This window comes from Rhagoletis pomonella, unplaced genomic scaffold, assembly GCF_013731165.1.
Source record: "Rhagoletis pomonella isolate Grant_MI unplaced genomic scaffold, Rhpom_1.0 Rhpom_scaffold_00013, whole genome shotgun sequence".
In the NCBI taxonomy this organism is placed as follows: Eukaryota; Metazoa; Arthropoda; class Insecta; order Diptera; family Tephritidae; genus Rhagoletis; species Rhagoletis pomonella.
The window spans coordinates 23,770,919-23,791,813 of NW_023458567.1; the positions used below are offsets into that span (position 1 = coordinate 23,770,919).

General features: G+C 39.9%; 1 protein-coding gene across 4 annotated transcripts; it reads left to right on the forward strand.

Annotated features, from left to right (window-relative positions):
• Positions 1 to 5,955: 5,955 nt before the first annotated feature.
• LOC118749019 lies at positions 5,956 to 20,521 on the forward strand. Of its 4 annotated transcripts, XM_036483819.1 has the most exons (5): positions 5,956 to 6,047; positions 6,103 to 6,395; positions 6,447 to 6,578; positions 8,606 to 8,655; positions 20,034 to 20,086. In XM_036483819.1, the coding sequence occupies exons 2-4, from the start codon at positions 6,120 to 6,122 to the stop codon at positions 8,612 to 8,614; spliced, it is 417 nt and encodes a 138-aa protein (XP_036339712.1). In that variant the 5' UTR covers positions 5,956 to 6,047; positions 6,103 to 6,119; the 3' UTR covers positions 8,615 to 8,655; positions 20,034 to 20,086. The 4 variants fall into 4 exon arrangements, with proteins under 4 accessions (XP_036339712.1, XP_036339709.1, XP_036339710.1 ...); XM_036483816.1 differs by lacking the exon at positions 8,606 to 8,655 and having other exon boundaries at positions 20,034 to 20,521; XM_036483817.1 differs by lacking the exon at positions 8,606 to 8,655 and having other exon boundaries at positions 6,106 to 6,395; positions 20,034 to 20,521.
• The last annotated feature ends 374 nt before the right edge of the window (positions 20,522 to 20,895 follow it).

Consider the following 20,895-nt stretch of genomic DNA (forward strand, 5'->3'; position numbering starts at 1 on the left):
TTTGCTGAACGATTAGAGGAGCTAGCCGACGTCTACACATTAAATGTAGACCTATTACCAAAGACGATGCCTGAATTGCTAAGCGGCACCGCCCTCCAGTGGTACCGCAACAACAACGAGCATTGAACCAACTGGGCGTCATTCAAACGTGATTTCCTGCACTTTTTCCTACCGGCCCGGTATTTTGAACGCCTGGAATAGGACATAAGGCAACGGAGGCAGCGCTCGCGAGAAAAATTTAAGGACTACGTGATCGCGATTCAAAACCAGATGCGACACGCGGGTCACAGTAGTGAACAACGGCTGGAAAGAATTTTTCGAAATAGCCACCCGGAGTACTTGCTTTATATCAAACGGCGAGATTTTAACACTTTGACGGAACTCCTCACACTCGCCGAAGACTATGAAAGCATCTACGAGAGCCATCGGCGGGACCCAGAAACCGCCCGACGAGATATAGCGAGACACGTTGGTGACGACCCCATTATGTCACCCCAACCGAGACAAGCACTTCAGCAACGACCGCCACCACGCATGGATCAGCATCATCGAGGAGCACCGTATAATACCGCCGCGAGGACCTCACCCCCTTCGAGAGCCGCGACTCACACTTTTCATAGCGGAAACACATGCAGGAGGTGTGGTCAAGAGGGACACTTCGCCCGAAGGTGCCGTAACCCACGGAAGCTGTTCTGTTGGGAGTGCTTTTCGACGTTAAGCTTTCTTTGCATTGTTGGGCGCACATTTTTTGCTGCACAGAGGCGTATCTTGGCTACAACAAGATAGTGGTCCGAGTTGATGTTTGGCCCTCGGAGTGTGCGTACGTCTAAAACACTGGAAGCGTGCCTTCCGCCTATCACAACATGATCGATTTGCTTTCTCGTTTTTCGATCCGGAGACAGCCACGTAGCTTGATGGATCTTTTTATGCTTGAACCTAGTACTGCATTCTACCAGGTTTCGGGCCGCGGCGAAGTCGATCAGCCTCAAGCCGTTGTCGGACGTTTCGTCGTGGAGGCTGAATTTTCCGACGGTGGTTCCAAAGATCCGTTTCTTGCCCACCCTGGCATTGAAGTCGCCAAGCACGATTTTGATATCATGACGGGGGCAGCGCTCATACGATGCCTCATCCTTCTCTTCCGTCGGGGCATGGGCGCAGATGAGCGAGATGTTGAGGAATCTCGCTTTGATGCGGATTGTGGCTAGACGCTCGTCCACCGAGGTGAACGACAGTACTCGGCGACGGAGTCCCTCTCCCACCACAAATCCAACTCCGAATTTGCGCTCCTTTACCAGGCAGCTGTAGTAGACGTCGCAAGGCCCCAGACATTGCTGTCTTGCTGAGTCCAACGCATTTCTTGGATGGCGGTGATGTCAGCTTTTGTCCTTACGAGGACATCAACCAGCCGGGCAGAGGCACCTTCCCCATTAAGGGTGCATGCCCTCAAATCGTAGTCCTTTAAACGTTTGCAATGGTCGTCATCATAAGGGGGGTATCATCCGAAGCTTTGCCTTGCTTCTTCACTGGAAGTGGTTTTTACGTGGCGGGTCCCAAACCAGCGCACAATGGGTTGTGGTTTCGCAACCAAATACACGTTTATATAGCGAGCCGCTTGCTCCAAGCAGACACCCGCTTGCAGCCGCACCTACTGGTGAACAGACGCTGCAGACTTCAGTGAGCCCTTAAACCGAATACTTGATACTTTGATGACATTTCGAAGTAAAAAATGGCCGACGTCGAAGAGTACGATCACATTTTCCTATCTGAATACATTGCTATATTGAATATTTAAAATATGCAATGTATATGGTTGCAATGTGTCGCACCTCTGCATATACAAACAGTTTGAATACCGAAGTATAACAGTTTCCAAACATCGTATTGATACGTTTTGGAAGTCAGCCTATTTCATGGTGCAATAAAAATAAGGTGATGTCAATTGGCGGGTGTTTGTTGTAATTTTGACAAATTCGGTAGCCCCGTTCTGAATGATGACCTCTTGAACAAAAACTACACTAGAAATCTCCTTTTAGGTGCTGTGATGAAAACGTAAGGGTGAACATCACTGTCCTTGACATTTCTGTTTAGTTGGGACTTTTCCACTTAATATTTTTTGCAAAAATTGTGATTTGTGTTTATATTCAACAGCTTTTAATTTTGCGATTTTTTGGAGGTTTTCCGGACTTTGGCTACAAATTTAGGTAACCAATTTTGAGTATTTATGCCAAGTGGCAAATAAAGACTAATTATGTTTACCTTCCACAGATTTGTGAATTGTGTTTTTTATCTCAGCGAGAAGCTGCGATATAAGTGCGATTTTTGGCTGCAAGTTTCAGGTGAGTTTATTCAATTGGCCAGGTTGTTAATAAAATGGTCAGTAAAAGTGCGTTTCTTGTTTAATAGGTTTTGGAAGTTGTGCCTGTTCACCTAATAGAGGCTGCAATACAAGTGATTTACAAATAAAATTACGAAAATCCTTTTATAAATCATAAATAATCGGTCTTTAAAAATAAGAAAAAACTTACTAAGAGTAGTTGTGTTTGTTTAAAAAATTATTCAGTAGCTCGCCAGCAACAAGTACGTGAACGCAATTCCAGTAATAATTATCAAGTTTCATGAACAACTGATAAATTGGTTCTTTATTCGCAGCAAATTCCTAATAAAACAATATATTTTATATTTAAATTGGTTTATTTGGTCAATTTCAATAATAAAAACCCAAAAACAGTTTCCTTTTTAGTTTAAATTGCATCCAGCAAGTTACAAATAAAAATTTATCCATTAAAAATGCAGTAAAATCTTTGAACTTCAGGTTTCGCTCTCTCAATAAGTTTTTGCGTACGAAAACGCCAAAACATGAAAATTCGTACCAATTATTCTGGATATTACTAGATATGGGTAAACCTGACACAACTATTATTTATTATCCTTAACGTTGTTTTTGTAAAATAATTCTTTAATTCATACTTTTTTAAAGTAGTATTCAAAAGGGCGTTAAAGTGGCCTAAAATGTTCCCCTTTTTTTGCTACATTTACTTTTTACATTTTTAGGTAACTGACATCACCTTGTTTATTCCACCATGAGCCTATCTTTCCTTTTTGGTTATTGTTGTTTCCGACGAAAAATTATACTGAAGATGGCGCAACGCCAAAACCGGTTTGTCTCCAAACCAAATTTAACAAGGGATAACGGAAATTCGTTCCAAAATATTTCTAAGAATATCTATTGTTCTAAACCCTAATTCCAATCACTCCCACCTTAGGCTGTTTAAGAAGTTAAGCACTTTGTAGGGTGCCGTGTTCCATATTTTGGATAGACAAGACAAACGTTCCCCAAGGTGTATCAGTCTGCTGTTCGTGTTACGTAGGGTTTCCTCCACCACCCGACAAAAGGCTCAGGAGCGTACAAGCGCATTTGGATGCATGCTTTGAGAGACCGGAACCCACCACATAGTTACGCTATTGTGGTTCAAAGAGTTTTACAGCTACCCACAAGCCTTGATGATATTTAAGGCTGCCTGTCTATCCGGCATAATATTTATTATGGCCGAAGAAATTCGCGAACCCAGTCTTCTATTGCGAAGATTTCCGCCTGGAATATGGTTGGATATGTGCCCATTCAGAGGGTTTCTTAGGATCTTGGTCCATGTACGTCTGCCAAAGTACTCCCGTCGTTCATATTCGATCCATCGGTATACAGCGTGGTGACGAATAACTGTTACCCCGATTTTTTTGAGAAATAAAAGGTCATTTATAGATTTTGCGAAAAAAGTATTTTATTGTTAATTTTCCACAGATTTTACTTTAGTTGTATTAATTAGTTTTTAAATTTCAGTTCTTATTTACATTTGCCAGCAGTGTAAACTTTGAGAGAAAAGCTCATTTGGCACGCTCGCTACTTTTCTGATTCGTTCATGTGTTGACATTTGAAATTGCATTTGTGGATATGCTTAGCAGCCACGATTGAGAGAATACAAAGGTTGCGCCGATCTCGGACCGCTATTCCTCTCTTAACGAATTTTACAGAATCGTTGTTTGCATGACGTCACACTTGTGCAACTTGTTTACGTTTTCCTTGCAACATTTTTTCTTCTTCTTCCATTCTTGCACACGTTTTGGCATTTCTGTCTCGCAATTGCACCAGTGTGACGTCACTCAAAAGTTATTCTCAAAAATCCTCTCTGATCGGCGCAATCTTGTATTCTATCATTCTTGCTTAGCAGCTGTTTTTTTTGTATACAAAATAATGAGTGGCACAACGCAATGTGTGTAACTCCATATTTTTTTAAGTCATCAACGCACAAACGGATCAACGCAACGCTGCAGTAAATAAAATTATGTACCTTCAGCTTAAGATAAAATACACCTGAAAAAGACTTGCGTGCCAAATGAACTTTTCTCTCAAAGTTTAAACTGCTGGCAAATGTAAATAGGGATTAAAATTTAATAATTTATTAATACAACTAAAGTAAAATATGTGGAAAATTAAGAATAAAATACTTGGTTCGCAAAATCCATAAAGGACACTTTTATTTCTCAAAAAACCGGGGTAACAGTTATTCGTCGCCCCGGTGTATAGTTATGATCGCTTCAAAGCAGTCCCTTTTAGGAATTCTGACCTTGTAGAGTTTGTAGTAGGATAACTCGGGATTATCCAGGAATATCTCAAATGACCCCGAAGATCTCTACTTTTCATTCTGATCGTATTAAAGAGGCGTGGGGCGCTCCAGCAGGCCTCTTTTTCAATCAGAATAGGCAAGGAAGAAATGCCTGTAATGACATCAAGGGCATCTGTTGGACATGTACGCATAGCTCCTGTGATGGCTACGCGGACCAGTCGGTGCAGCTGCTCAAGGTGGCACCCGCGTTTACTTGCTGCATATGCAACAACGGGTTTTACTACCGTATTGAAATACCCCTGCAAAAATCGTTGGACCATGTAGTCTATTTGTGGTATATTGGAGTACTTACAAAAGTGCTCCTCTGTCATGCTGTAGCGGACCAACTCGTGTCTCTGCACCAGCTTATTGTTACCCGATCACTGCTCGTGTTTTAACGAAATGTGATTGAAGTTAAGCATTTGAAAGTACATTTGCATGTCTGGCTGTAGCTGAACGTGTAGAGATGCTAGCGTTATTTCTTAGCTCCCAGCATGTTCGGGTTCGAATGTCGTCAGAGGCAACATGTAATTTTTAATTTTTGTTTTTGGTTTTTATTCATTTCAAAAAAAGCATCTGCGAAGTGAAGAACAAAAGCGTGTACAAACAAAAAAATTTAACGACAATGTCATTGGAGTATGTTAGGAGTAGTTTTGTGCTACTCTGATGTAATGCAGAGATGGAGTATATGGTCCTGCCCTAGGACATCGCAATGTTAATTGGACCATATTTTTTATATGAATTGTGGTTAATTTTGGAGTATTCCTTGGTCCTTCGGGAGTACTCTTTACATGCATGCATGGAGTAGTCGCGATTTTTGCAGGGACCAATACATTAGATAGGGTGATGTTCCCCAGGTTCTTCGATGAAGTCTCTGACAGGCATAAAACACACTTGTAATTTTGTTGGTATCATTCGAGAGATGTGATTTCCCATTGAGCCTTTTATCCAGAGCTACCCTAGATACTTTACCTCTTCTGAGAACTCAATTTTTGTCCCTGCCAAGTAGGGTCTAATCAAGTAGACTTTCCTTCTTTTGGTAAATGGGACAATGGTGCAATTCAGTGCGTGTGTCTACAAGCCCCGTTTCAGCGCACCACTATATATTCGTGTAACCAAGGTTGCTAAAATGTTGGAGATACATATTTTCTATTTTTCGCAAATAACTATTATTGTCGCGGAACCTACCAAAATCAAATCTAGCCTTCCAAACTACCATATGGAAATATAACTACCAGTTTTGGTAGGAAAAGCTCATGTGTGGCAACGCTGGTTGCATCGATGTTTCCGATGAATCGGTCAACATCACGCATCTCTAAACACTACTATCTAGGGCAAGAATATCTAGGACATTTGCCAAAGGATATGTTTATAGTTGTTTTTCTTTTGGTAACATAATATAATCTGCAATTAAGATCCATCTTTTATAATACAATTTTAATAGAAGTTACTCAAATAAACATGGCGGTAAAAAAGGAGAGAGTTGATTACGGAGACTTAAGAAAATGCGGAGAAATAACCACACTGTTGTCAATAGAGAGAAAAGAATTTTTCTTGAACTGTGAATTCTGTGACCATTCATTTTTGCAATTGGGCGATTTTATACAACACATGTGCGAAGACCACTTGAACAGATTTGTGGAAATAAATCTGAGAAAACCAGAGACAGACTTTCTTGTTTCAGAAAGAAAACAGGATTCCGCAGAAATCGACATGAAATCGGAAGAGTATTATGAGGTAAGTAGTCCCAACTTTTAAGGAACGTAGATAAAGCAGAATTCTTTATAGGAAGATGATAGTGAACAGTTTTACAATGACTTTGAAAAAGTTGAAATAGAGTTGGACACAAGTGAAATGAGTATTCTTCCACTAGATACTGAAGCAGCAGTATCGGGTACAATATCGGACGAAGAAAGCATGGTAAGTTTAAACAATACTCGGAATTTAAAAGTAGCTGTAATCCGTCGTAGATTCCATTTTGCTACGAATCGTAAAATTAGTATGCTGAAATCCGTGTTGGTTATTTCGAAATTCGTAGGCCACTTCGAAATTCGTAATGTTGGTATTCCTGAATCCGACATAGCTGCCATTTATATGTATTTGTCGGAAATTTTGTACAAATAGCAACTATAACTAACTAACTAACTTAAAATATCAATGGGGTGGGTGGAGGCGGAGGGCGAGGGCCCCCCAAACCGCCCCCACTAGAATGAAGGCAGTCCCCGTTTTCTAAAAAGGCGTACTCCGCCCCCTTGGGCTCCTCCCACAGGCCCCTAGGGAACCGTTTGAAAAAGGGAGATAAACGAAATTTTCTTAGGCAAACTGAGCAGTTTGAAGTGGAATATGATCCAACTAACAGAAACCGTGGGATTTTTTAATAAAAGAAATTATGCCAAATTAGATATCAGGCGATTTTAAATAAAGAATAAAAAAGTTAATTAAAAATAGAAAAAACAAGTTTTTATAAAAAAAAATGTTCTTTTTAACAAATGTATTTTTGCGTAGAATAGAACAGGCAGTAGAATTCTCCTTTCTGTGTTGGCAAAGAAGGGGGGCTGAACACCTTTCTGCATAGGCGGCCTTCAGCCGCACTTAGGGATTATAACCCTCAGGCAGTAGAATTCTCCTTCCTGTGTTGCCAAAGAAGGGGGGCTGAACACCTTTTGGAGAGAACACCTTTCTGCGTAGGCGCCCTTCGGCCGCACTTAGGGATTATAACCCTCAGGCAGTAGAATTCTCCTTTCTGTTTTGCGAAGAAAAGGAGCTGAACACCTTTTGCAGAGAACACCATTGTATATTTTTAATGCTTACTGGGTTATATCCTATCTTCTTTTGTCTCTCCTGTTGTTGGACAGCTGAACTCCGCCATTTAATTTGCATATGCAACCAAAGTCATACGCCTGATTTTGAAGGTGTTTTTATTTAATGAATTTTGATTAATTTGTTAATATTAAAGTCGTAAAGCAAGTTATAACTAATCGAATAAAGTGTAACGAGAAAGGTAATACAAAAATGTATTGGTGAAGTGGCTGCTTTAGGGAGGATAGGAGTGATAAATGTACGCTAATTTCCGAATTTTACAAAAAGGGCATATTTCAAACCCAATTTGTAAATAAATTAGTGACCAAAATGTACAAAAGTAAGTGTTAAAATAATGCGTAGACCCTTACTACAAGAGTGTGGAATTTTTGGATCGGGCCACCCCTTTGGACGGAATAGCCCGAAATAGTTGTGAGCGCTACTAAACCCCACCCATATCAATAACGTAAAGTGTGCAAACGCAAAAATATGTTAGTTGAAGTGCGAATAGAAAAAAAATTATTAAATGTTTACAAATTATCAGGTTGAAGATCACAAACGAACGCTCGCAACACGAAAGCGAAAGGCCGGACATTGCTCGGGGCTTTGTAAAAGGAGCTAAAGGGGATGTGGTGGAATTTTGGGAAAGCGTTGCAAGAGTTAAAGCGGAACAATATCTAGTGAAATGGAGGCCCTTAAAAGGAGGGAGCAAACATTTTATCATTTAAGCTAAATTGATCAGAACAATCTCGAAGCAATTCCTTTGTATATTAATGCAACAGTTGGCTGCAGCATGTTCTTCCTCCTGAGACAAAAGTGCACCGGCCACTGAATCCATTACATTTTACTTAGTTAAGGAAAAGCCTTTTCAAATACGATTAAACATTTTTTTTTAATTTCACTATTCCTTTGCGATTATATTTATTTTGATTTGTTGCTGTCAAAGCTGCTGGTAAAGAACTTCGAATTTCACAATTTTAGTTGGCAACGCCGTTGATAGTCACGATCGGATTACAGCATACCAATTTTCAAATTTTCGGAACGGAGCTACGAATTCGTAACTACGAACTTTCGGATTACAGCATACGGGTGTATTTTTTTAATAACGTAGTATATATTTTACTTCAATTTTATTTTTTTAAATCTAGTATTCTTAACGGCAAACACTTTTGGGAGAAAAGCTCAAATTGAGCAACAGGTCAGATTTCTCTTTTTACAACTTTTTATTTATACATATATAACCACCTGAAATTTATAGGCGGCATACACGGTGCGTCTGACTCGTGAGTCGGTTTGGATGTGTTTGTGAAAATAAATATGTGATAGTTTCACCAACATGACTCCCGGCCAGCGTTGCCAGGTTGACGTTTTTAACGTCATTTGGACGTTTTTTGTACCCTGTTGACGTTTGGACGTTTTTTGTGTAAAAATGAGGTTTTTTAACTTCCCAGTAATTTTTCTTTGTTACTAACACCCCTATGCTGTAATCCGTCGTAGATTCGATTTTGCTACGAATCTTAAAATTGGTATGCTGTAATCCGCGTTGCCGTATCGTAATTTCGAAATTCGGAGACCATCTTCGAAATTCGTAACGTTGGTATGCCTGAATCCGACGTAGCTGTAATTTGTATGTATTTGTCGGAAATTTTCTACGAAGAGCAACTGGTGTTGGAGCGAAGCGAATTCTTTTAAAATATCAATAAAATTAAGTGTGGAAACGCAAAAATATGTATTTAAGTTGAAGTGTGAATAAAAACCAATGTATTATTAAATGTTTACAAAATTATCATGTCGACAATCACAACAAATCGCTCGCAATACGAAAAACTGGTGGAAAGCATGAGCGAAAGGCCGGACATTGCCCGAGGCTTTGTAATAGTTAAAGAGGATGTGGTGGAATTTTGGGAAAGCGTTGCAAGATTTAAAGCAACACAATATTTAGTTGAAAGGACGCCCTTAAAAAGAGGGAACATATATTTATCATTTAAGGTAAATGGATCAGAACTGTCTCGTAGCAATCTCCTTTGTATATTAATGCAACAGTTGACTGCAGCATGTTCTTCCTCCTGAGACAAAAGTGCACCGGCCACTGAATCCATTCTATTTTACTTAATTAAGGAAAAGCTTTTTCAAATACGATTAAACAATTTTTTTTAATTTCACTGTTCACTTGCGATTATATTTATTTTGACTTGTTTCTGTCAAAGCAGCTGATTAAGAACTTCGAATTTCACTATTTTAGTTGGTAACGCCGTTGATAGTTACGAACGGATTACAGCATACCAATTTTCGAATTTTCGGAACGGAGCTACGAATTCGTAACTACGAACTTTCGGATTACAGCATAGGGGTGTAAATCTTATAAGTAGAACTGATTTTGAATTATTTTCTTAATAAATCTTTACAATCTTTGTGTTTCGCTGCAGCTGCAGCTGGTTTTATTGGACTAAGGATCCCTTGCTCAAACGCTGGTTGTGTAAACACTTGAGATTACGATGCTTGCTGTAATGATGAAATTGTTAACAGGTCTATTCTGCGCTGCTAATAAAGAGTTTGTAACCGGTAAATAAAGTTCCTGTAAATTTTTAAACCCTTTTCGCATTCTGTGTACTCTTGTAACCGGTAAATTTCGTTACCATCTCATAAGCTGGTAACAAATTATTGCCCCGTAAAATATGCAATGCCAGGATTTGCACAATTCTTCATAGCTGAATTGCTGAATATTTTAACTGCATTACCAACGTACCTAGAATCGCGGTGACAAGAACTGGTAACATTTTTTGGTAATACAATTTTCCGGTTACAAAATCTTCGGTAACGTGCAGAATAGACCTGTAAATGCCAAATCAGGTAGAGCCGATATATTGCAGCAGGCACGCTCGCAAAAGCATCAAAAAAGCTGTGCAGCATAAAACGGTAAAAAAAGTAGGCGACTTTTTTAAGACTTCATTGAAAATGTACTGAACGCAAAAAATACTGAAATATTAGGTCCATTCAATAACTTTTCCAGTAAGTACTTGCAGCGAGAGCGTAAAAGAAAAATATATAGTAAAATTGAGTGCAAGACAAAATTTGCAGAAAAAGTTATTGAACGCAAAACTAGTAAAAACTTGCAACTTGAGCCATTTTGACACTTTTGACGGTTAAGTTTTGGCGCGCAATTTTCTTTTTAATTGGGAATAGTTCCCATCGTCATAAAAGTAAAAAAATATACATACAATATATTTAAATTTTTTAACCATATTTTCATTTCACTAATTATGTTTCATCAAATCATCTTAAACAGTTTGTTTACATTTGAATTTGTTATGTTACTTACTTTTGGACTACTGCAAATTCCTGCTAGTAAAATTTTTACTTGCAAGAATTTGCAGCTCTCTGGGGTTGTTACGCTCTCGAATTCGCTTCCTCTTGCAAACATTGTGGCGAATACTGCGGCAACACAAAGCGAACCACGAGAAATAGGCAGAATGTTCGAAGAATGGCGTAGAATGTTCCACAAAGAGAAACGTCAAGTTGGATGAACACTGCGAACAGCGAGAGAAAGAGAATGAGCGATAAACTTCAGAATGTTCTAGAGTTGCCATAAGTGCCAGCGTAGGTATATAAGGGCGCCGCCACCGCGGAGTTGAGTTAGTTACGAGTTACAAGTCAGCAAGCTACAAGTAAAGTGAGCGGAGAATTGAGTTGCGAATAAGCAAGCTATAAGTTTAATTGTGTTAACAAGTAGTAAAGCGTTGTTATTGCTTTAACAAGTATTGTAAAGTGTTTTTACTGTATTAGCAAGTATTGTAAATTGTTTGTTGTACAATAAAGTTAATTGTACTACAATTTGGTCATCGATTGCATTTATTTAACAATCCAGCGATACGAACCGAGAGATTTGGGAAATCCGGACGAGGTTTCAAGGATAATCGTAACAATTGGTGTCAGAAGTGGGATTGTTAAATAAATCCCGAAGGATAAACTACTGAAAATGGCGAAAATTCAGGACTTAAAGATTGAGGAACTGAAACAGGAGTTGGAAAAGCGTAATTTGGCCACCTCCGGAAGAAAAGTGGAATTATTATCCCGTTTGCGGGAAGCTATGGAAGCTGAAGGCATCGACGTGGACAAATACGACTTCCAGGGTAAATCCGACGATGCATCCGCAAAGGACAAAGACAAGGAAGAGGTTGCTGGTTCATCGAATGATGTGGAACAGACATCAGCGAAGCTTGAAGAGCAGGGAAAGGCTCCTTGTGCGTCAACGGCTATAGACATGAACATGTTATTGGGTGCCATATCACAGATTTCATCCCAGCTGCAAGTGCAGGAAACACGCATGTCCTCGCAGCTGGAAGCACAGAAAACGTACATGTCATCGCAGCTAGATGAAAAGATTACTCAGCTACAAGAGAATTTATTTAAAGATAACGCGGAACTCAGAGAGAGACAGGATAAAATCGAGGAACGACAAGATAAAATCGAAGAGCTAATTCAGGAGAAAGTCGAGGCTAAGGTAGAAGAGTTGGAAGGTCGCCTCCGAGATATGCAGTTGAATCGCCCACCTTCTTCGACCAGCGTGCCCAAGGTAAAGACTCCATCCTTTGACGGCACGATTCCTTTCCAAGTCTTTAAGCTCCAGTTTGAGAAGACAGCTACAGCAAATCACTGGAGCATGGAGGATAAATCCGCTGCACTGTTCGTTGCATTAAAAGGACCTGCAGCGGAAATCTTGCAGACTATTCCTGATTGTGAAAGGAACAGTTACGATGCGTTAATGGGTGCAGTGGAAAGACGTTATGGTAGCGAGCACATGAGACAGATTTACCAGATGGAGCTGGAAAATCGCTGCCAGAAATCCAACGAGACTCTACAGGAATTCGCCTCCGAGGTTGAAAGGTTGGCTCATTTGGCAATTGGAGATGCATCTGGTGAGCACCTCGAAAGAGTAAAAATCCAGAGGTTCATCAACGGAATGCGGGACGTGTATACCAAGCGCGAGACGTATGCAAATCCAAAGCCAACATTTGCTGAAACGGTCTCGTATGCTCAGACACGTGAAACGGCAGCGCTCCTAAGTAGACCAGCCTACAAAGCCCATCGAGTAGAGGTGGAGACACCTGACGTGATGAACGAGATCCTGAAAACACTCAAGTCGATGGCAGAGAAGAATACTCCTGGTGCAACCGAGAGAAAGGATGGTGCTAGGAAATGCTTTAGTTGCGGAAAACCAGGCCACTTAGCCCGCGATTGCAGCGCTAGTTCCAGTGGGCTCGACCATTCAGCAGGACGCAAACGCAGGGCTGAGGGAGACGAATCCAACTCAAATCAGTCGTTAAAATAAAACGTGCCAGCAGGAAGGGCCGCGTGCTGGCTCCAGAAGTTGAAGGGCCCATAATCTCCGTCTCACAAATTGGCCGGAATGCGAGCAACCTCACTATTGGTGGATGTGTGAATGGGCAGGAGCGAGTGCTGACAGTGGATACTGGAGCGTCACATTCCATTATTCGACCTGATGTGACTACTTTTTATGTGAAGCCACTACCTGGAGCAAAGCTGCAGACTGCAACTGGTGAGCGAACCCAAGTGTTAGGAGAAGTACTATGCGAGGTAATTATCGACGGGTTGGCCTCGTACACGATGTTTATTGTCGCAGACATTGTGGATGAAGTCATCATCGGCGTGGATTTCCTACTTGGGCAAGGCATGAAGTTTGACCTCCAGGGAATGATCCTAACCTATGGCGACAGGAAAGTGCCACTTAGGGTTGGTTACGACAGCCAGTGCTGCAGCAGACGGTTAGTCTTAGAGGAAGTGTCGAAGATTCCACCAGAAACGGAAGCGGTTAGTTGGGCGGAGGTTGGCAGTGATGGAGACGGAGTGGTTTCGTCAGGAGAAGGAAGCGGTTCACCGATACAGGAAAAGCGTGACGGTTCCACTAGCTCAGTGAAGAAAAGGTCGCAACAAGGTAGTGGTCATGGCCAGCCAGGCAGTGTTTCCGGCAGGAGGAAGGCCACTGAACCACGTTGCAATGGTGATACGCCGGTGGCCGGAATTCGAAGCGGCTGTGGGAGCAGTAGGCGCGCTTTGAAGTGTCCGGAAAAAGGTGGTCGGCAAAGGCGAGCAGTTAAGCCGGAAGCCAATGGTGAGATTATACATGTCCGGTCAATGAAGTTAGCATCGGCGGAAGAGCGAGATACGAAACGACGGCGGAAGCTTCAGCGTAAGGATCCGGATGTAACAAGATGTGCTGAAGGCAGTGCAGCACGAAGGCGGGAGTCAGGGTGTCAGGGACAGATGATGCGGCATAGATCCGAAAAGGGTGCCCACGAGAAGAGACATGGTCTGGTCACCACCAGTGGCCGGCAGAAGCACGACCATGTGAGATGGTGTACTCCCGGAGATAAGCCGGAAGCAATGCCCAGTAACGCACTGTGGTTGTACATGTCGCAGCAGAAGAAAAGCTTTACCTCCAAGCAAAGACTTGACTGGAAAGATCCGTTGAAGATTGACAAACGGCTGAAGGACGCAGTGCATCAAATCCAGACAATGGGGAGACCGAGGACCAAGATGAAAGTGGTCCACTTGGAAAGACTTGCAGCGGTTGGAGCGGCAAGTGTGTCTGATCGGGACGATCAGACTTAGGTGGAGGGCAGTGTGGCGAATACTGCGGCAACATAAAGCGAACCACGAGAAATAGGCAGAATGTTCGAAGAATGGCGTAGAATGTTCCACAAAGAGAAACGTCAAGTTGGATGAACACTGCGAACAGCGAGAGAAAGAGAATGAGCGATAAACTTCAGAATGTTCTAGAGTTGCCATAAGTGCCAGCGCAGGTATATAAGGGCGCCGCCACCGCGGAGTTGAGTTAGTTACAAGTAAAGTGAGCGGAGAATTGAGTTGCGAATAAGCAAGCTATAAGTTTAATTGTGTTAACAAGTAGTAAAGCGTTGTTATTGCTTTAACAAGTATTGTAAAGTGTTTTTACTGTATTAGCAAGTACCCAGTGGGAATTAGGAGCACGTAATAATACCTTATTAGCAACTTACTCTTCACCTGGCAGTCATTACCATTTCCCTGCCGAACGTCCCTTACTTTTACAAAGGCATGGCCGCCTTATGTAAGTAGGAATTTAGAATGTACATTTGGTATCAGACATACTTCTGAGCCGCTTTACAAAGTAAGTTACTAGTAATGCAGAGCAGTCGCTCGGAGTAGTTCGGTGCTTGGAAATAACTTCGGCTGCACGTTATTTTGCAACTGACAACGTAATGTGTCTTTGGAGGTGTTCATTTTGCCCTTTACTAGTAGATGACATTGGCCATGATGACAATTTTGGTACTAAAAACTGAAAGAAAACATGGCTTACCTCTTACCTATTTTCCCAGTGGGTATTGTAAATTGTTTGTTGTACAATAAAGTTAATTGTACTACAATTTGGTCATCGATTGCATTTATTTAACAATCCAGCGATACGAACCGAGGAATTTGGGAAATCCGGACGAGGTTTCAAGGATAATCGTAACAATATTTTGGGTTACTGAATGCATTTTCATTAAAAACTTGCAAGTACTAGTAAAAATTCGTAACAATTATTTGATATTGATTAAACCTATTGCTATGTTCCTTCTTAGCAGAACGTAATTTAGCATTTTCGACAACCGAGCCCTAAACAAATTTCTACAAGAAAAAATAAATTGTTAAAAATCAACGCGATTATTTAGCCCCTTTAACCTTGCACGTTATTGCCCTGAAATTTAATGGGCTAAAAAATCTGAATAGAAAGTTGAAAATCTAGCTGAAAATTTGCAGATTGTTTATAATTTTTGCACAATTTTTGTGGATTTATATTTTGTTTGTTAATGAGCTTGGCTTTTATTTAAAAATAATAAACATTAAATAAACGAAAGAGAAACAGCCAAAATCGATCAAAATGTTGATGACTTAATCAGCTGATCACAAGTGTATGTATAAAATGACTTTTAAATTAACGATCTCAAACCAGTTTACAATGAATTTTAAAAGTGCTCTGTCGAAATGATATTTTAATATACCTTACGTACATATCGAGCCCTAATGTATCTAGATGCTCTAGGGATATTTCTGCATCAAAAAGAAAATTTTGAAAAAATGTCGCTTACATTATTTTGGAGGTTAGGGCTCGATATGTACCTTTGTATACAATAAAAGTTTAAATAAGAACAATTTATGTACATTCATTTGAAAAAGACGTTTTTGGGTAGGCAATGACGTTTTTTCAGACCAAGAGTGACGTGTTCTCATGCTGAAGACCTGGCAACACTGCTCCCGGCATGACTGAATGATTCAACTGTGTGTAGTCGAAGGCGAGTTAACACGTACACAAATGACTCTCGAGTCAGACGTACCGTGTATGCCACCTATTACAAGAGGTTTTCACAAACTTATATGTGGTCACAAGACATTTTTTGATGAGAGTTAATCACCCTTATTCTAGAACCCGAATTTTCGTAATTCGTAATACGTAGCTACGTTACGAAAAACGCAAAATCGACATGTTGCAACCCTTGCGGAAAAATGTGCAGCATTGCCAGCTACCATGATTCAATTATTAAAGGTTTTGTAAGTAGCTTTTTTCTAAAATTTGGCACTCCCACCCATAGGGATGGTTTATGGAAGCAGGAGAAAAAGGGGAAGAATTGAATCACACTTCCTAAAATGGGAGCTAAATTCCATAAAAAGGTGTGGATACTAGTGAATGGTGGTATTTTAAAACAAAAACGAATTTGATTTGATGGTTTATGGAAGCAGGAGAAAAAGGGGAAGAATTCAATCACACATCCTAAAATGGGAGCTAAATTCCATAAAAAGGTGTGGATACTAGTGAATGGTGGTTTTTTAAAACAAAAACGAATTTGATTTGATGGTTTATGGAAGCAGGAGAAAAAGGGGAAGAATTCAATCACACTTCCTAAAATGGGAGCTAAATTCCATAAAAAGGTGTGGATAATAGTGAATGGTGGTATTTTAAAACAAAAACGAATTTGATTTAATTATCTAATTTAAACAAGCAGAATCAAGAGGTCTCCACGAAAATCGACAAATACATGTCGGCATTTAAGGGAATTTCGTCTCTTTAGCCTACATTGAATTTCTGTAGTCCAACTCATTTTGTCTTGTTGGTGCCAGCGAATGAAGAACAATTTAAAAATGTTCTTAAAACTTGCAAAGAAATTTGGAAAAGAAATATCACTGTTTTTGTTTTTAGGAGTAGGGTGGGAGTGTCATTGATAAATTACAGCGAGAGGAAGTTTTTCTTACAAAACCTTTCATTATTGAATCATGGCCGGCTACCAGTTGTTTTTCGAAGATAGCTGAATGAAGGAAAACAAAGTGGAAAGGAATTAAAAAAACACTCATCATGTGCTTTTTTATTGTAAAATTGGTTAATTTCACATATTTTGAGGAAAATTATGGATTCTGATGTGTTTACAATTATAGCAGCAGAGTAAGCGGGCGGTATGACAATGGATTCACAAAGGTATGCGGAGCTGTCGGGCATAGTAACCATGGGCGCATCTATGTCAGCTTCTGGTTGAAATGTTGAACCACAAGCCAGAACTCCTATGCCTGAAGCTCTGGTTCTCAATCCAGTTAATGCAATAACAGCTTCCTCCAAACCATTGAAAACATGCACTTTGTTAGGTCCACCACCTGTTGCGCTTGCTTCTGCCTTCGGCCCTTACTAAGTAGAATTCTCCTTTCTTTGTTGCGGGGAAGAGGGGCTTCCGCATGTCAAAGGTATACAACATTTCTTCTGCATATCACTTCGGCTACGCCGTCCACAGTATTTTTGAGCAGAACCCACGTCGAAATTTGCAAAAAAGTCCATAGTGCAAACCGAGGTTATTAATAAGTGGTAAGAAATTTGAAACATTTATCTTAAATAAAATGTGAATCCTTTGATTACACGTGTGTGTTAAAGTTTTTGGATACGGGTTATGCGTTTGGACACAACAACTGAAAATCGTTGTACATTAAATAAACCGGACCCAAGTTTCTCCATAAGGGGCAACAAATATTTTTTTCTGTTCGTTTATATAAAGCAGTGGATAAAAATATACGTATATGCGAAAGGCAAATTTATCTGTTTAAATCAGTGGTGCACAGCGTTGGCAGAGCTCCCAATACAAGCGCAATATTTTTGTATCTGTATGTGTGTACTCAGCAAAACAGCTCGGCGAAAATCTAAATTCGCCATCAACACCACCTTGTATAAATTCGCCTTGGTAGCTGCGCACACACGACTTGTATGTGAAAGCCGAGTAGCTCCCGGAGACTGCCGTGTGCACCACTGGTTTAAATGAACATCAGCAATATTTCTTGCAAACACACATCGATTTACATATTTTATTTCGCCTCAGACACAGAATTGTTTTCGTACAAAATTACGCAAAAAAGCTTACTCGTTCGTTTTAGGCATGCCATTGTTACGAATTTCGAAAGTTCGAAAATACGATTCAGATTGCAGCATACTGTTTCTACGATTCGGAGCAAAATCCGAATACGAAAGAGTTGCAGAATAGGGGTGTGTAAATTTCTTACTCGTTCGTTTTTAGGCATGCCATTGTTACGAATTTCGAAGGTTCGAAGATACGATTCGGATTGCAGCATACCATTTCTACGATTCGTAGCAAAATTCGAATACGAAAGTGTTGCAGAATAGAGGTAATAGAGAATAATGGCAGCTTTGCTGGCATCACAATTGTTTTTTTAACGCTTGGTTGTCAATAGTCTTTCAGTGCTTACAATTTTACGCTATGAATGGTACATTCGTAGTGAAATAAACTATAATGGCCTGTGGCCACAAAAATTTTGCCACGCCTCGCACAGTTCTTTTATAATGCATGATTGCTTCCACTAGGATTCTTCTCCAACTCAGGGGTAAACGCAAAACTAAATTCCATATTTTGGTTGGTCGGAGGAATGGCTCTCGCTCTAGCCACAATCATAGAGTCAGTTGAGGACTTCATCGTGGGCAAATTTAATAATATACTGGAACGGCGGACTGCTAAATCGGGTCCAACCAGAATCTGTATAACGTCCACCATACAAATAATTGATTACAACACCGCTGACCAATTTAGAAGCGAATACTTATGGGTCGATTACGATTGTAATGCAACTATAGTTGGGTTGCCGATGAGCAACGCCACTATATTTTATGATTAGCAGCTATAGTTAAGTGCTATACAGCTGAAGATAACAAAATTTATAAGTAGTAGCAACTAAGACTTGAGTGCAAATAAGCTGATGAAACAGTTGGAAAAAAATAAATAAAAATCTCAATCAAAGTTTCCACGGCATCCACAGAAGGCAGGGACCAATATAGCATCTCAGTTGTTAGCTTCCGGTTGCTAGTTGCCATCTGCTGAAGAGTGTTCCGTCATAGCATACTTTCCGAATTCAAGTAAACCAGTATGTGACCCCATTTAGCAGTGCGCCGCTGGGTGACTAAAACGTGTATACATATATGTGACTTGGTCTACGAAAAGGGAGCTTACGTGCGAAAACTAGTTTTCTGTGAAAAAGCTGTTAAAAGTAAGCAACTCGTTTCGTCAGTTTCTCATTATCTCGTTAATTGTTCTCCGCGCCGGACGTCCAGTAAGTGTTGTTGTTGGTCCAGTAAGTGTTGTTGTTGGTCCAGTAAGTATTGCTGTTGGTCGGAATATTATTATAGTTCATCGTGTAAGTTGCTAGTGTGGAACATTTAAAAAAGTAACACTGAAGAAGTGACGTTTACTGTTTCTATTGATTATTGTCTTCGCATTTCGCATGAAATGAAACATGAGTGTTGATGAGGAGTTCAGTGCCGTATACGGACAATATTTCCATGAAAAGGATGATGAAAACGATGATGAAAACTATGAAGAGAGCGATGATGATGAAGACGAAGTATGTGTATCTCAGGCAGAAGATGATACCGAACAAACTTTTGTTAAGATGGACCTGTATGTTGTTGATGTAAAGGAGGAGGAGCTGGTAACAAAACGACAACAAAGAAAAATACATAAACTACTCAGCATTATTATTTTTGGCCCATAATACGTTTTTCTAGTGTATAATCATGTCTTTATAGCTTATAATTCAATGTATTTTGTTCATTACCAATAAATTATATTTTGTCGTATTTTTACTCTTCTTTCTCTACATTTTTAGTACACTTCTAAGCAAGTTAGGATTTTCTGCTTTTCACCACGTGAAAAAGCATCTCATCTTCCATCCGATTCAACCAAAAAGTGAAAATTGATTTTTTGACACCTAAGCCCCCTTTCCGTAGACCAGGTCACATATGTTTGCTTTGCTCTTCACAATGCGCGCTACTATTGAAACATACACGTTTGTAACTGATGCTTTCCTCGTTCTTTTCGAACGCATATTCAGCATATTTCATTCCAAAGAGTTAGAGATTTAAAATTAATTAACAAAATTTTACTAAAATGTACAATGACATACTTCCTATGCAAAATCAGTAAAGGCTGCTTTTATTTTCAACAAAGTATGAGAAAAAGTTAACTTATTTGCATTTGCTTACCACACAAATATTTACAGCAATCTTTCGAAGATAATGGAGCAGCTACGTTATCAGAAGAGATAAACGATACCGACAGCGAGTCAGACCTGACCCTTGAGCAGGAGAACGCACAATACGATTTCCCGGAACTCAGCAAAAACAAAATCGAAGAAAAAGAGGCTAATAAAAGATTTAATATCGAATTTATTGAAGAGTATCGTTCTTTACCGGCATTGTGGGACACAAGTTCTAAGGCGTACCATGACCGTATTTTAAAAAGGGAGCAGTATGATATTTTACTAAAAAAATATAAAGAGAAATACCCAAATGCGACGGTGACTAATGTTAAAGAAAAAATACAGGCGCTCCGCACAAATTTTAGGCGGGCATTAAAACAAAGATCTTCGTCTGGAATATCAACCCTATACTATTTTGATGCAATGAATTTTTTGTCTAGCATTACACGAGTTTCTGACTTGGATGAAACACATGTAAGTTTTTAAAATGCTCTATGAAAATATTAATTGTATTCATCTAAACGTGTAAATATGCGAAAATTTAGTTTTTCGTGATAGATGTATGCTAAGCTTAAAAATTTAATAATTTTTTTCTTTTCACTTGGTCTTGAGACTTTGTTTAATGAGGTGCGTTAACGCAGCAGAACCTGGTGTAAACTCTTAAAATTTTATAAAACTAAATTTCTTTTTTTTTTAAAGGAAAGGTGTTACCTCACAGGTGGTCCCATATTATTTTGGTTTAAATCCGATAACACTATGCGACAGTCAAAATCGGGATGGGATGAAACCAACGGGAAATGTTATATCGGTCAAAAACAAGTTATACGTGTCCCGGCGTTTCGCTGGGTCACGTCTAGGAATCGAGATATATATATAACTATCA